The sequence below is a fragment of the Channa argus genome, chromosome 7 (genome assembly GCF_033026475.1).
Source record: "Channa argus isolate prfri chromosome 7, Channa argus male v1.0, whole genome shotgun sequence".
In the NCBI taxonomy this organism is placed as follows: Eukaryota; Metazoa; Chordata; class Actinopteri; order Anabantiformes; family Channidae; genus Channa; species Channa argus.
The window spans coordinates 14231403-14247770 of NC_090203.1; the positions used below are offsets into that span (position 1 = coordinate 14231403).

The 16368-nt window shown below is 40.6% G+C and overlaps 1 protein-coding gene across 18 annotated transcripts in view; it reads right to left on the bottom strand.

The window, feature by feature from the left end:
* Positions 1–16368, bottom strand: part of LOC137130263 (uncharacterized) — a 32833-nt gene that overhangs the window by 10672 nt on the left and 5793 nt on the right. For 7 of the 18 annotated variants that reach the window (XM_067510147.1, XM_067510144.1, XM_067510142.1 and 4 more), the window contains exons 3-23: positions 9611–10854; positions 8737–9024; positions 8495–8599; positions 8269–8387; positions 7741–7959; positions 7443–7530; positions 6910–7062; positions 6402–6499; positions 6054–6226; positions 5832–5948; positions 4988–5200; positions 4592–4723; positions 3814–4446; positions 3375–3605; positions 2774–3241; positions 2409–2642; positions 2099–2311; positions 1723–1914; positions 1329–1559; positions 924–1115; positions 501–692 (exon numbers count right to left, since the gene is read on the bottom strand). In XM_067510147.1, the coding sequence (XP_067366248.1) occupies positions 501–692; positions 924–1115; positions 1329–1559; positions 1723–1914; positions 2099–2311; positions 2409–2642; positions 2774–3241; positions 3375–3605; positions 3814–4446; positions 4592–4723; positions 4988–5200; positions 5832–5948; positions 6054–6226; positions 6402–6499; positions 6910–7062; positions 7443–7530; positions 7741–7959; positions 8269–8387; positions 8495–8599; positions 8737–9024; positions 9611–10854 (5535 nt within the window). Of the gene's footprint in view, positions 1–500; positions 693–923; positions 1116–1328; positions 1560–1722; positions 1915–2098; positions 2312–2408; positions 2643–2773; positions 3242–3374; positions 3606–3813; positions 4447–4591; positions 4724–4987; positions 5201–5831; positions 5949–6053; positions 6227–6401; positions 6500–6909; positions 7063–7442; positions 7531–7740; positions 7960–8268; positions 8388–8494; positions 8600–8736; positions 9025–9610; positions 10873–16368 lie in introns of all 18 variants that reach the window. The other 11 variants (XM_067510151.1, XM_067510150.1, XM_067510149.1 and 8 more) reach the window with 8 other exon arrangements.

Genomic DNA, 16368 nt, shown 5'->3' on the forward strand with positions numbered 1-16368 from the left:
TTAACAGGGCATTGATGCGAACAGCCACATCATACTTACTGTTAAGCTTCACTGTTATCAAATGAGAGCAAACACTGCAGGGGTATACTGTACCATAAATGCTTCGTTGACTTTAAAAAAAAAAGCACACATCAGAATTGGAGCTGGGCGAAAAGCGAATATCCACAAACTGGAAATGAGCTGAAATGCAGCTTAGTTCTTGTGATGATGCAACGGTGGATGCAAAAGCAGATGACTATTTGCTGCAAAGAGCTAAAAAGCTCAAGGAGGCTGAATTTATGAAATGCGGAGATTAAGAAAGCGTTCTTCAACTGCAAAGCTGAGCACTGCCAGAGGTCCTTAAATGATGGTGAGCTGCATTGTCCCACGTGGACAAATTTGCTTGTGAACAGAAGTTAGTGTGTCCTTTTAAATGTTAATAAGCGTTTCGTGGAACAAAGAAGTCACGACCACGAGCGAGCCGCTCATCTGCAAAAAAAACCCAAACGTGTTGAAAATACCTGACTCTTTGAGGCCAACATCTAGTTGAACAAACCAATCATCACGGAAATGTGTATGTGTGACTGGGTATCCTTCCTCCAGGATCCGTTTCTCAAACTGTGGTCTTGTCTCAGAAATAATGGTCATTGTTTTTGCCACAGCAGCTGGAACACCAACATCTACTGGTAGCTGGATGTGCTCAAGGACAGTGACTAATACAAATATAAGAGAAGATATTATTGTGAAATAAACTGCAAAATTTTACGATACTTGCATTTGCAATTAAATAAACCTAAGCAAAACTGTAAAATGACGAAACAATTGGTGCATGTACTAGGAGTGGGCAGATCAAATGGTAAAGTATAACTATACATTGCAAAACAAACTCAAGTAGAAAGATGTAGTTTGTAACAATAGCTGGACTAAGTCTCACTTGATTATACCTGATTTCTTAGGGGCCACATCTAGAAGAATAAACCAATCATCTTCCATCTGTCTGACTGCTGGATGCAGTTGCTGCTGTACCAACTTCTCCTCCACGACAGTTACTATCTGCTGTGCTCTCTGCTCTGTAGTTGTAAAGTCTTTAGCTGGACTTATGTCAGGATACATACTGACAGATTCATCCACAGCAACTAATGCAAAATACACAAGATACCTTGACAATAAGTTCAACCCCAGCAACAAAATAAAATACGCAAATGTAAAAAACACATACTGCATATGTATGTGTGTATTTATATGTATGTATGTATTTATTTGTTTATTTTAAATGATTAAATATGTTTTAATATTCTTTTAATACTTTGTATAGCACATTGCATAGACACTTTGTCAGGAAAAGGTACCTGTAGGAATGACAACAGGCTTTTCTTGGATGATGTTGAACAGGACAAACCAATCATCTCCTCGTTCTGTCTCTGACTGTGGTATAACTGGACTCAGCCTAATTTCAGACAAACGTGTCTCATCTTGCCTGTTGTCGACACCAATTATCATCTTCTGTGTTCTAGTCTCAGCAGTTGTCACCTCGACCTCAACCACCTTCCTCATATCCAAAACAATTTCAGCAGGAGTGACTGGGACAAACAGACAAAGTCAAAAGGAACTGAGTACCAGTAGTACCATCTACCTCACAAATAAATAGTTTACAAAAGTCGAAAGAAGAAGAAAGAATGAACGCCATAAAAAAAAAAGTTCAGGAATAAATTCTGATTGTCCAAGACATTTTGGACTGAATACCTGACGGTCGTGTAGCTGCCTCTTCACGGATAGCATCGTAAAACACAAACCAGTCATCACTCTCTGGCATCAGCTGGGGAAGGTTTGGTTTAATCTGTTTCAGCTGAACCTGCTGTAGCTCCTGCTCTAAGCTTATCACTTCAAACTGAGGTTTAACACTGGGATAAATTTGGCTCGGTACTGTCAGACGACCTGAAAACAACCAGAATTTGCACTTGAGCTTTGACCGAAAGTGGAGCATCTGATAGAAGTATTTTATTTTTTACATAGATAGTTTGCTTAAAAACCCAGGTTATTTGTTCAGTGCATTTGAAAATAGGTTCCTTTGATGTAGCCTATGTAAAGGAAAATAAAGGCATTTAAAGGCTGTGCGTACCTGGAAGAACATCAGATGTTTCTCTGGGAACATCGAGCAGCAAAAACCAGTCATCATCTCTCTCTGTCACTAACTGGGATATTTTCAGTTTGGGGATATTTACCACCAGAGGCGCCATTTGCTCTATTGGGAAATAGCCCTCCGGTGGTCTTGTTTCAGCCCCAGGAGCAATGCTTTCTTCAGGATAGGCCTGAACATATGTGGCCATGGTAACTGTAAGATGTTTAAGCCAAAGGAGGTGACAAAATAAGTGTTTAAGTCTTTATAAAGGGACATAAGTAGCAAAAGCCCAAGAGAAAGCTGGCAGTACCTGGTGGCATTAATGATGTTTCTTTAATGGGAACATCCAGCAGCACAAACCAGTCATCTTCCATCTCTTTCACAGACTGCAGCAGCACCACTACCTTCCTATCACTCAGCTCTGGCTTTATATTTGTGTCTTCTTCACCAAGCTCCACTGTTTTTACTCTCTGCTCCACAGCTGTCATTTCAATCAGAGAGACACCTTCTTCTGTAGACACTTGAACATGCTCCCCAACAGCAACTGAGACAAAAAGAGTTTTAATACTTAGACGCTATGCACAGTGCCAGAAATGTGAAAGTAAGACAATCTGGCTCCGTAAATTTGCTTTCTTTGATAATTCTGTGGAGCACTGTAGGGAATTTTGGCAATACCTGGCTTTGCATATGTTGTCTTTCTGGGAACAACATCCAGCAACACAAACCAGTCATCATCTCTGTCTGTCACTAGATGTTGTGGGATTTCTTGCAGATGTCTTGGCATCTCTCTTATTATCTTTCTCTCTTCAACAACTACTTCTCTAATCTTCTCATCTACTGCAGTTCCAACCATAGTGATATAGCTTTCTGCATCCATGTAGCCGCGTTCCTTTAAGATGACTGATACGAGCAGAAACAGTTTCAACACAAGTAAAGCACAAAACAAGACCCAGGGAAGCCGAAAAGCAAAATGAAAGGGTTTAGCAATACCTGGTGGTACATCATGTGTTTCTCGGGGAATAACATCCAGCAACACAAACCAGTTATCATCTGCCGCTGGCTGTTGTGGGATTTCTTGTAGACGTCCCGGTGCCTCTTCTATTAACTGTCTTTGTTCGACTACTTCTGTAATCTTCTCATCTGCTGCAGTTCCAACAGTAGAGACATAACTTTTTTCATCCATGTGGTCTCGTTGCTTTAAGATGACTGACAGTTTTAATTCAAGAAGCACAATGCAAGACACAAAAAAGCAATAAAAGGGGCATTATAGCAATACCTGGTGTTACATAAGGTGTTGCCCTGGGAATAACATCCAGCAACACATACCAGTCCTCATATCTGACTGTGAGGGCCTGTGCTGATGGAATCTCTGGTGCATGTCTTACTTCCTCTTCTCTTATTTGTCTCTCCTCTACTAAACTTTTCATTTTCTCCTTATCGGCCGTAATCTCAGTCTTTGAGGTCAAATATTTGCCTTCATCCGCTTGAAAACTTTCCAAAGTTGTAACTAATGGCGAAAGTAAACACAAACAATCTTTGAGCGTGGGTGCAAACATGCAGCGCCAAACGGCACAGAGTGAGATAAACAGGGTCTGGGAAAATATTTTCCACATGAATTTAAAATGTTTTAATTGCCAAAGAGAAAGAAACTGTAGTGCTATTACGACTTTAGAAAGATTAATAGAGCTTTAAAGCTGCACGATGATTTACTCTACCTGTTGATTTGAAAACAGCTTTGTGTGGAGGGTGATCAAACATTATGAACCAGATATCGTCATCTTCAACCTGCTTTTGCTCCTGAGGCTTCTCTTCTCTTCTCACCACAGGATTGTTGCCAACATCATCTGGAGAGCCAAACCTCTCCCTTCCTATCTGGTGTAGTTTATCTCTCAAACTGTCATCTAACAGACTTTCACTTTCCTGCGTTACCTCTTCATCTTCAGGTAGCAAGCCTTCTAAAAACACCTGCTTTATTTGCTCTTCCAACTCATCCACTTCATCTTTTTTTGTCTCTATCCTACTCACAGATATCTTTACCACTCTTGTCATACCTTCCATTTGTTTTTCCTGCTCAAAATCTCCCACTTCTTTTCTTAACTTGTCTACCTCCTCCTTCCCCAGTTTTTCCTCTATCTCATACTGAAGTTTCTCTGCAATAGCATCCACTTCTTCAAGCTTTTCCTCTAAATACTTCATTTCCTTCAGCCTCATTTCCAATACATCCACCTTACTCAGTTTGTCTACTAAAGTCACTGTATCCTGAAGCTTCTTAATGGCCTCCTCTCTGGTTAATTCCTGCATGCCCTGTATATCCTTCTCCAGGTACTGGAACTCGGCTAGGGGAGAAACTGGGAAGAGTGGTAAAATTATGAACCACGAAAGGAGCACAATTTTGTTAATATCGCAAGCCATGAAAATGTTTAACTGGCGGTGATCAAATTCTTAAATTGTCTTAGGATGCATTTCCACACAAAGTCACACAGAGAAACTCACATGGATTTTCACCACCCTCAAGTGAGGTTAGGCCAAAGGTTCGATCAAAGTACAGAAGCCAGTCATCTTGCGGTTTTATCACTGGATCCAAGAGCCTGTCGATAGAGCTTGGTTTTGCCGAGCCGAACTTAACTGACAGCATCAGAGAAACAAGACCAAATGAGCAAATTCATATAAAACTTGAAGTGGAAAATCAAAACAAAGCAGAAAAGCACTGCACGTGTGACTTCTGTGAAAGCCCTGGATGATTTAAAAAAAGCATACGTGTAGTGGCAACATTCACAATGAAAAGAAATGTATGTGCATATACTATACAAACTCAGAGTTAAACAGCTATACAGACTTCAGGCAGTAGTGCAAATGGCAAACTTAAAAAATTTGTTGATGATACAGTACCTGGCTGTTTACCTAAGTCAGGTGGGACAAAGCCTTTTCTCTTCTGTTGTTGCTCATCAGATGCCAGTTCCTGCAATTGCTGGCTGACTGACTGGGTGATTATTTGAGAGTCTGTCTGCGGAATCTCATTGTCCTGCGAAGTTACTGTGACTGTGTGAACCGACTGTCCCTCTACCCAGGACTGAATGAAAGTCTGCTTAGACTCACCTCCGGCTGTGAAAAAAATGACGGGGGTCACAGCATATATGCATTAGTCTAGCTATGGAGAGGATGGCGGCTGTAATTGCGTCACAGTGCTTTAAGCACAATTTTGACCAAAGCATTTGTAACCAGACTATTGGAAGTCCAGGAAACTGAGGTTAGTATAAAGCCGTATGTAAGATGTCCATCATTCTTCATAGTAGCAAGAAAAATGAGTAAAAACTTTCAACGTTTGGCGTTCCATTTTTTTAATGATAGCCGCTGGAGTAGTAATTAGTGAGTCGGCAAGTGAACGTGTTAAAGTAAGACACAAGCTAAAAGCAGATGAAGGAGGAAGCGCCTCAAGATCAGAAATGACCAGCATGAGAGGAAAAGCATGAGAGGAAATGCCTTATTATGTCACAATGGCCAGAGCCACCCTGGGATGATGCCAGGGAAAGTGTGTGTCATAATTTGCTGACATGTTGCTGTTCTGTATGAAAGCTGAATCGCAGTGTATTCAAGTTTTACAGGCAGAGAAGCAAATGAGCCAAAATGGATGGGGATGTTAAACGATGCAGCGAGGCTGTTTGTGAGTGAGAGTAAAATAAATTCTGCAAATATGCCAAAAAGCACTGGTGCAGCTCCACACAGTTCCTGGTACCTGGAAATGCAGTAGAAGACTGAGGCTTGTCAGATGTCTGCATCCATGACCATTCATCAACCTCAGATCTGGTTGATGAGGAGAGTTGTTCCAGAAACTGGAGAGTCTCATCTCCAGCTGCAAGAGTGAAACGGTTCTGGGGGTTGCTTATCGAACCGATGCTTTTGTTACAAATCACACAATAACACTGACATGAACAGTGGTTCACAAACTTGCACGTACCTCCATCTAGGTTACGGGAGAGCCTCTTGCTTGCAGAGCGTGTGAAGCGAGGGGCTGGTCGATCTATCATGGAGCTTGCCTGGCGGGTCTGGGCCTGAGTGCGGCCACTGTACCGGAACTTTGAGCCCAAGACAAGGAAGCGACGTGATGAAGGAGGCTCTACTGTTGAAACCCTGAGGGGCAGAAATGGTCATTTAACTTTTATTTAACTGCCGTTTTATCAATTTGTCAAGTTTACCCTAGCGCCAAGCTAGGGCTTCAAATATAACATTTATCATATTTCAGGATTTTGTATTCCCTAAAAGTAGAGGTGTCGATCAGAATAAAATGCAAACAACCTGATCTTACCTGAAGAATGTATGGTGTTCAACACAAACTTTCCACAGCTTCTTTGATGCCTTGTAGTTGGGCAGTTTGAAGCCTATTGTGCTTTCATACTGCTCTTGCTGTAGGTAGACACAATTAAAATTCAAAGTCACAGCAATTACATTATTCTACCTTGCTGCATGAAATAGGACACTGTATATCCTAGAGGTGGGTTGAATTCATATAATGTAAAACTTAAACTCAATTCTGAAATGAGATCTACTACTACTTCAAATTGAGAGAAATAAAAATGCAGGTTTGTCTGAATTTATTAACTTAAATAAGTGAATTAATAAAGCTAGTCATTGAGTTTAGTAAGTCCAAGGAATGTTCATGATTAAAACCAGTGGTTGAGCTTCAAGGACTAACAGACATCACATTATTCTAAGGCGAATGAACCAGATAAATAGTGTTGGATTCTGGAGGAACTATTAAAGAAGGGGCTGTGTGGGCGGGATGACCTAGAAGACAGAACTTAAAAACCATGTACCTCTGATGGCCTGATTTTGATAAAGAAGCTGCTGCGTTTGTAAGAGATCTTGAGCACTTTGGGCCAAGGGAAACGGTTGATTCTCAGCTTGTCCTTGTAAACCATCAAACCACTGGAGCAAACTCCCAGTGTTATGTCGACACCTTCAAGATCCTACAGGCACAAAAACATGGTCAAATTGTAACACTGCACACCTTCACCCTATGCCTGCATTTACAGTAAATAATCACTGGGAGGCAGACTTGCTCAGACATTGAGGCCATGGAGTTTGAGGTCACAGAATTAAAAATGTTCTCTTATTTCTCTCGTTTTTTTAAAAAGGGGGCTGACATCAATTTTGTAATTAAAATCTGGATGCGACTGATGCAACACATGGGTGTAATAAATACACTCAATTTAGGAAACAAAGGAAGTCCGTAGCACATGTTTGAAATAAAGATTCATCATTTTAGACATTCGATGAAAAATGTGCACCCCTAGTTATCCCACAGAGAATTCATGCAAATAGGTGAAATCATCTGAAATCACTCCACCTTGGCTTCATGCAGATCAACCCCATACATGGCGAGTTTCTTGGCATTTTCCAGAAACAACATGTCTGCCTGGGCTGGACTCATTGACCTGGAAAGACACAGATAAAAGGCATGAAACCTCTCTTTAGAGACATAAGGACATAATCATCAAATTAAAATCGGCACATAAACATTAAAGATGCAGAAGCGAGTTTGTGTCTGCAGAATTGTGATTACACAGAACTGACGCAAGTTGCTGGAGGCCGTGCGTTAAAACATTGCTTTATTGCTGTACTTATTTCACATCCCGTTTGATTACCTGTACGTACGGTGTAGCTCCATCACTTTTTCTTCAAGCTCTTTGCTCTGTACAGGGGCCAGGCTCAGATCTTTAACGTAATCGGTTCCATGCAGCTCTGGGTCATACTCTCCAAGCTCTGATTGGGCTGTGTAGGAGCCCAGCAGGGACAATGTGACAAATGAACAGGGAAGAACCCCATACATAATGTCCTTCCTCAGTTGGAGGCATAGGAAGTACCTGAAACAAATACATTTCATGAGAGAGAATACTTTTTATGTGGTGATGAGACTTATATTCATGCATCCTTGAGACTTACAAGGCTGAGGCTGCTCTCAGTCTGCTTGTTAAATATGATGCTTAAGGCAGGATTAGACATGATCAGCCTTTATGCTAAGCTATCTGGCAATGGGCCTGAGCTTAAAATTGAGAGAGACATGCCTGAATGTCTAGCAAATTGCAATAAATCTCTTACCAATGTCTCAGCAACAAAATGAAAGTGTAGCTTGCCAAAATGTCAAATATTCCTAAAACACTAGAGACATCTACCTGGTGAGGTCTTCAGTAAGCTGTGCTGGATCAGGAGGGTAGAACTTAACACTGAAGTTAAAGTTATACACAGAACCTGAAACCTGTTTCCGGATTTCTTTTGTGGGCTCCAACCACTTCTGTGGATATTATAAGAGAAAAAAAAAAAAAGCTCACAACCAATTGCCTTTAGTGTCATGTAAAATATGTGCTTACACTTCTGCGTTGTAGTTCAAACTAAACGTACCTTGCTGGTTGGGGTTTCGCAGTGAGAAAGGCCAAAATAGTCTCTCTCCAGCAGGTTGACATGGTCACACACCTTTGTAAAAAGTTCCTGGACTTTAGCATGTTTCTAAATAATAAAGAAAGATGCAGACCGAGGGAGAGAGAGAATTATTTTTCAGTTTTCATAACAAATCATTGCTTAATTGGGCCAATGTCTGTTACACAAACAGAAGAGAACATATTGTAACTTGGGAAGTGGCTTACGTCCAGTTCACACTCAAACTGAGTGTCGTCCAGTAAGGTGACGTTGCACTGCATGGTTTTCTGACGTTTAGAAACTTTAGAGTCTTCTGTCTTTCTCTCGCTCTTCTTTTCTTTTACAGGTGTCTCCTTCTTCACCTCCTCTTTTGCCTTTTCTTCTTCTTTGACTTCCTCCTCCTGTTTTGTTGTTTGTTGTTCCTCTCTCTTCTCTACGTCCTCCTCCTTCACTTCTTCCAACACTTTTGGCTCCTTCTGTGTCACAGCGTCTTCCTTGTGTTCCTCTTGAGCTGGCTGTTAGAGTCAACACAAGATATTGTCAAGTACAGAGGAAAGAATGCAGGCAATGTGTACTAATTCAGGAAATGATGAAAGCACTACAATTAAATCAGAAATTAATAAGCAGCAAATACACTGCTGTTGACACTAACTCCAGTTCAAATCAACATTGGTTATTTTTGTTTTGGACAAAGTGCTCAGCTCTAGCCAGCACAGTTACTTTCGCTGAGCAAGTGGTCCACCTCATCAAATATTCATTAGAAACGAAAGACAACACATTCTTCTGCTACCTTCAGATCTGCAGTATGAATCTGTATATAGTTTTGGCCTTTTGTTCTTGATTCTCACACAAATGATTAAAGAAACATTTTGCATTTGGAGTAATGCATGCATTCGCTTTCTTGCTGAGAATCATGCTCACGTCTAAATGATGCTGCAGGAGCTGGTTAGCTTAGCACAAAGAAAATGGTTGAAAACAGTTGCTCTAGCTGGAAATTTTGCTTACAGGCATGAGAGTGCCTCTTATTGCTCTCAAGAATGTTTATTTCACAAAATCTCAAACTATTCCTTGAAGTGTAATATTTGTTGGAGTCACACTCGCCTGAGTCTCTGTGCTGCTCATCGAATGCTGATCGGGGGCCTGTTCAGTGTCTGGCTCGGTTTTAAGCTCAGGCTCTGGAGCAGCAATTGGCGCCTTCACCTGCTCCTCACTTGGCCCCTTCACCTCTTTTCCCCCCTTTTCTTTGTTCTTTGCTCTTTCTGTTTTCTTCCCCGTTTCTTCTTCCTTCTTCTGCTTTTCTTCGGTTTTTACCTCTGTTATTTGCTTTTCTGTCTTATTTCCCTCTTCTTTTACCTTTTCCTCTTTCTTTTTTGGCTCCTCCTGTTTTTCTTCGTCCTTCTTTTTTGTCTCCTTTACTTTGTCCTCTTCTTTCCTTTTTGCCTTCTCCTCTTCCTTCTTCTTTGCTTTTTCTGCCTCTCTGGCTTTTTCTTCTTCTTTCTTCTTTGCTTTCCCTTCTTCTCTCTTCTTATTTCTTTCTTCTTCCTCCGCTTTCCTCTTTGCTTTTTCCTCCTCCTTCTTTTTTACCTTTTCCTCCTTTTCTTTTTTCTTGGCCACCTTCTTGTCTACTTTTTCCTCATTTTCCTTTCCAGCCTCTGTCCCCTTCTCTTCAGCAGTCTTCTTTTCTTCTTTTATCTCTAGTTTCTTCTCCTCTTTCTCTACAGTATGTTGTCTCTCACCCTTTTGCTCCTCTTTCTGATTCACCTTTTCCTCTTGCTTTTTTACTTTTTCCTCCTCCTTTTCATGTACTTTCTTCTTGCCTTCTTTCTTTTTCTTTTTACTGCCCCTCTTTTCAGATTTATCTTCCTCTTTCTTTTTCACTTCTTGTTCTTCCTTTTCATCCGTCTTTTTTACTGCCTTAACCTGAGATTTTTCCTCTACTACTTTAGCTTCCTTCTTTTCACTTTTCACCTCTTCCTCCTTTGCCCCTTCTCCCTTTTCAGCTTTCTCCTCTTTATCTGCCTTTTCTTCCCTGACTTTCTCTGCCTCAAACTCCTCACCCTCAGAGCACTGTGAGCGACGCTTGAGGAAGGAGGCGAAGAGGCGAGACAGGCCTTTGCCAGCGGAGGTCCTTGTTCGGGGTTTCAGCTGTTCCTCTTCAGGGGAGGTATCTAAATCAGCAGGCCCAGGCTCAGAGGAATGTTCCCGGGCCTTCTTGCTCGACTGCTCCCCCTCCGGCTCAAATGTTGATGCCTCTGGTTTTTGCTTGTTCTCTGGTTCAGGTTCGGGCTCAGCACCGCTGGCCTTCGGCTTGCCCTCAGTGTCCGCCTCACTCACTGCAGTTGCCTCTGTTGTCATGGTAGCCACTGGGAAGGAGAACAGAAGGGAGTCATAGAAAGAGAAAGGTCACGATGCTGCACACACTGTGACAGTGCACAGCATGGCTATACTTGGAACACAACAAACAAGATTAGGAGCAGTGGACTATTAGCCTGTGTATAGGAAACATTACACCTCAGCTTGCTGTAAACAGCAAGTGAAAGCAATACGTGGACCATGCAATACTAAAATATGAGATGTGCACTATGAGATTGTGAACTGTGAAAAAACTAGACAGACACATAATAATTTACCAGATTTTTCAGTACAAGAACGCCATATCAGTTTTACGTAAACTGCTGCTTTTTCTGTTTTATACCATTGTTAGTAAGTGAAATTATTTTAGTTTTTGGAAAAAAATAATTTATATATATATATATATATATATATATATATATATATATATATATATATATATATATATATATATATATATATAAAATTTCTGTTTATAAATAATCTGTTATGTAAAACAAAACAATAGATGCATTAATTATTCTATAATTAGTATAATTATTTGAAAAAAAGTTATTTGCAACTTTACAAGCAATAAATAAATAAAATAATTAAAAACCTTTTCCGGGTTGACATCCCAAATGATAATAGAACATGCCTTTGTTTGGAAAGATTTCATTAGAAAAATATGGTAATTGATGAAAATATTCATCAGGGGCAGGTGGGGAATGGTAAGCTGTATGAATGCTTTGTTATCTACCGTAATGTTTATTCATTTTAGCTGATGATCTAATCAAAGCAATTTATCATTATTGCAAGTGATTTTTCAGCTATTTTTTTTTAAATAGGGATGTCAGAGAGAAGTGTAATGACATTTATGTACCTACTAGAACAAAAAGAAGCAAGTTCAAAAATCCGTAAACTCAAACATTCACAAACACCCCTTCATTAGACAATAGCCTTCCTTGTTAAAGAGTGTGTCTGTATCTACATGAGGTTCTGAGAACAAACTCACAATACTGTCTATCGCAGACTCATTACATCTCTCTGACACAAAGGAGGCATTCTGCTCTGGAGCTGCCCATTAGCACCGCCTGGATCATCCTCACCAAACATGCCTGAGACTCACACAAGCCAGACAGGTCATCTAAACCATCTTCATACATACAAATAGAACTTGGCAACAGAATGATATGAACAAGATGATAGAAAATCTCTCAACTAACGACTTTTTTATACTACTTAGTTAGTTTTATATTACTTAGTTATAGTAATATTTCTGGGTAGATTGCATCATTGTGGGCAATGCTGGACAGATATAGCTTGGTATTCAGCTGGGTTAGCCCAAAACAATATTCCTTTCTGTTATTTGTTTTATGTATAAACAGTTTCTAAATTGATTTTCCAGACACACAGGCACTAACTAATTAATTGGCTAGGTAAATATATCGATATACCAGTTTCTGAGTATATGTTTGCCAATCAGTGGCAAGATAAAATCTCACTATATCTGCCACAAAAACCAAAATGCAATCATAAAGTTATATTACGTAAACTGTCTTGTCTTACTGCTGACTAATATGGCTGTTTTGTCTATGCCTTATGTAGTTCAATGTCCCACCCTGTCCTGTATGGATTGGGGGGAGGGGAAAAGCTAGACAGGCAGACATTCATGCAGGCCAACCTTCCAGATGTACAGGGGTGCACCCTGGCCCTCTATACCATACCGATCCTGCTGGCACCACGGAACAACGGGGGGAGGAGGGGGTACACACACAGCCCAAATCCTCTTTAGCCCTCCCATTGTTTGTGTCCAGTGACCAATAACTGTGCTGCACACTATAACTAATCCTGTGTTCCCTTCCCCCCACAAGACACCCCCCCCCCCCCCCCCCCACACACACACACACACACACACACACACACACACACACACACACACACACACACACACACACCACCACCATGGGCCTATCCCTAGGTCACCCCACACACCGCACCCCCCAACCACACACACACGTATGCCTCAGTGCTCACGGGCTCCTCTGGGTCTTTTAAAGCTCTGTCATCTCAATTCTGATTGTCAGGAAACAGACATGTTCCTAATGGACCAGCTGAGCTTGTGTCTGCTGCTTCCTCCATTTTGTGTTTTCTTTCTAACATCTCTGCTATCAGCCAGCTGAGCAGGACTAACCCTCATCATGACTGACTGAAATAACAGCAGCCACATCACAGGAGCTTCCCAAAAGGCATCAATCACTCCTAACATGAGGCTATGTCTTTCTCTTTTTTTGGGGGGGTAATTAGATAAAATATTGCTGTACTGTAAAATCTCCCCTCAATACTACATAATTAGTGTCTCTAATAAGCTAAATTATACTTGAAGTAGGCTACCCTCTAGCAAGCCTGGGCTGGATCAGGTGCAAACAGCAAGGCTTGTGTTGAAAAAAAGATGTGATTTAAAGCATCTAGGACCCCTGAAAGGGAACAGCTGAAGGGTAAATAAGAACAAGGTCCTTTAATTGAATTTAATGTTTCCACAGGAAAACAATTTGGAATTTGAAGAGGGCTCAGTGAAAATCGCTTAAAGAGAATCAAATCAAATTTGGTGTAAGCTGACTTTAAACAATCAAATGACATGTATTTTGGGAAAATATATTTTATATACTTAAATATAAGTAATAATGACATATGAGCTCAATTTATCTATGGTTCTCCTTAAAGTGATGCAAATAAATTCAAAGCCAATGACATCAATCCAAATCATCAGGTTTCTTTTCAGGAATTTGTCTAGATACCAGACGCTTTATATTGTTTGCCAGTGATGCTGCAGTGCAGTGTATGTGTGATAAAATGAGACAAGAGGGCTCAGTGGGGAAGAGCTTGCAGTGAAGGAGGAAGAGGTATTGTTCATAAATAGCTACATGTGCTCAGAATGCAGGGACTCATTAGACAGCCTTTACAGACACACTCTATTTCAGCATACAGTTTACTTCACACAACACGCATACGCACATGGATATACATGTGTCCACAGCCACCAACACATGCACTTAGCACATGTGCAAACAAACTTTAGGACAGTCAAGAAACATCTCATTTGTTTTGAGGCAATTCACTGCTCCTGCTTTACAAACATTGGTCAACATACACCCCAAGTTCCAAAATAACTTTACCTTGAAGGCATACTGGTACATAAAGAAAGCATGTTTCCTGGGTACTCAGAGTAGGCTTAAGGATTTAAAGGGAGTTTAGAGTTAATCGACCCCAAGTGACTAAGTGAGATTATCTCCATCTACCTGCCTACTGTATCTACCTCAGTCTCCCCTCGCTCTGACTCTCTCTCTTTCTCTCTGGGTGTGTGTGTGTGTGTGTGTGTGTGTGTGTGTGTGTGTGTGTGTGTGTGTGTGACAGAGAGACAGGGTGGAGCTGCCAGAAGCACAGTGGTGATCAGCTGTGCTGATTCATGGTTTTGTGTGGGCCCTGCCTACCTGGCTGCCCATCAACAGAAATGAATGGAAGGCCAAAATATCAGTCAACTGGCCACATGGTGGCTCTTATTAACCTCTCTAAGCAAACAGAGACACACATGCCAACAAACACGCTAACATGTGCCTGGCTAAACTGTTTGTATGGTCAATTAGTGCCTGCCCAGCAACATCATGAATACACACAAAATAGATACTGGGGTTATTATTACAGTGTACACATTTATTTACAGATCATGTCTAAAGTACATCTACAAGCTTAGAAGATTAGGAAGAGACATATGTAGTGAGCGTCTCTTGCAAAAAATTAAAAACATGATCAAACTTTCATTGAAACACTGTAATCAGGGATACCCAAGCAAAAAGTAGTGGGCAGAAGAAGGTTCATTTTAGTGTAGTTCACTGAGTAAACTGATCCCAAGGTGCTCTAAACTAATCAATACTCACAGATGGTCTGTGAGCCAGATGCTGTAACACGAACCAACATGGGATAAGAATGAAGTAGCTTCATTGATTTACTGTGGTCACCCTGAAAGCAATTCTGAATCCATTTCCACTATCACCTCAGCCAAAGCCCACTGAAGGAAGAGCCTTTCTGGACATCAGTGCACACTATAAAACAACTATGTTTGGCAAACACAAAATCCTGATCTTTGTACATGGTAAAATTCCTTAGTTGAAGGATACAAAAGAAGAGGTATAATTATTCAATTTACTTTGCTGACATAAAACAAATTTGCAATTGGATCTTAGAACATGTGGAAAGTTTTTTTTCTTACATTGTCTTAAAAGGCAGTCAAATCCACAAGCTTCTGCACGAGGATCTATTATGGAGCCTGACTGTGTATTTAGTATGCTCACACTGAGTAGGAGTCCAACTGCACGAACGGATCATAACTTCCAAAAGAGGATTACCAGCAGCAAGCTCTCCTGGGACCTTAGTGACCTCACTCTCACACAGAAGAGCCAAAAACGTTCTTCAGCATCACTTCAGCAGCTCCATGTTCACAACACCGCTAATTCAGCAGTACAGGAGACCCGGGGCACCCAGGTCTCACTGCTGTTATTTTTAACCCCTTTTTACATTCTGCTGCTGATGAAAGCACTATTGCAGTGATGCTGCTTCCATCTCTCCCTCATACTTTCTATGTCTGCAACGCATCATAAAAGATTATGTAGCTATATATATCCACCAGTATCATCAATGGAGATAAGGCTTATTGGATGAATCCATTATGGCATTGCAATTTTGTGCATGCACAAGAACACACACATTCACATGTGCTGCCCTGTAGCAAAGATGGGAATTTTTAACCCATGCACTCCTCTGAGGATGAAAGCAACAGGGGCAGGTATACAGGCGGGCCAGGGGTGGTACTGGTGCCTTCATTCTCAGAACGAGAAGGTGGTACGTACTTGCTGCAGAAATTTCAGCACAAGAAGATTTGACCAAATCTTAAGCCAAAATAAAGCAGTATGATTATAAATAAAAAACAATTAATAACATTGACTTCTATGCACATTTATGGTGCTTACATATATTTTGTCAAATTTGATTTTTTTTAGCTGTTTTAAAGCAGGCGGATTATCCCTAAAAGGGATGGATTTTTCCTTCTCCCAGACCTTTTTATATCATATGTTTTGACTATTTGGAGTTAAAAATGGTAAATACAAGCATGCAGCATTTCTTACACCAAACAAACACACATTGTTGATATAGAATCTATTAATTTAAAAAAGTTCTTAAATTTTGAGTTTAAAACCTTTGAAGTAATTTTCCTAATGTGGTGATCTATTTTGAGCTTGTGCCCAACTCTGTCCACCACTTTCTAGATCCGAAAAAAATCAAATCCAAAACCGGAGCCATCGCTGAAACAGCATTATTAAAAAGCAACAATATCTGAACATCCGAGTAGATGTTGCTGTAACACACCTGTCACAGAAGCATTGGACACCGAGAACATCCTGACACGAGCATCATCTATTAAACAGAATTACGTGAAATGATGCTGTTGATTTTGTTTTGTTTTTTTGTTTTTG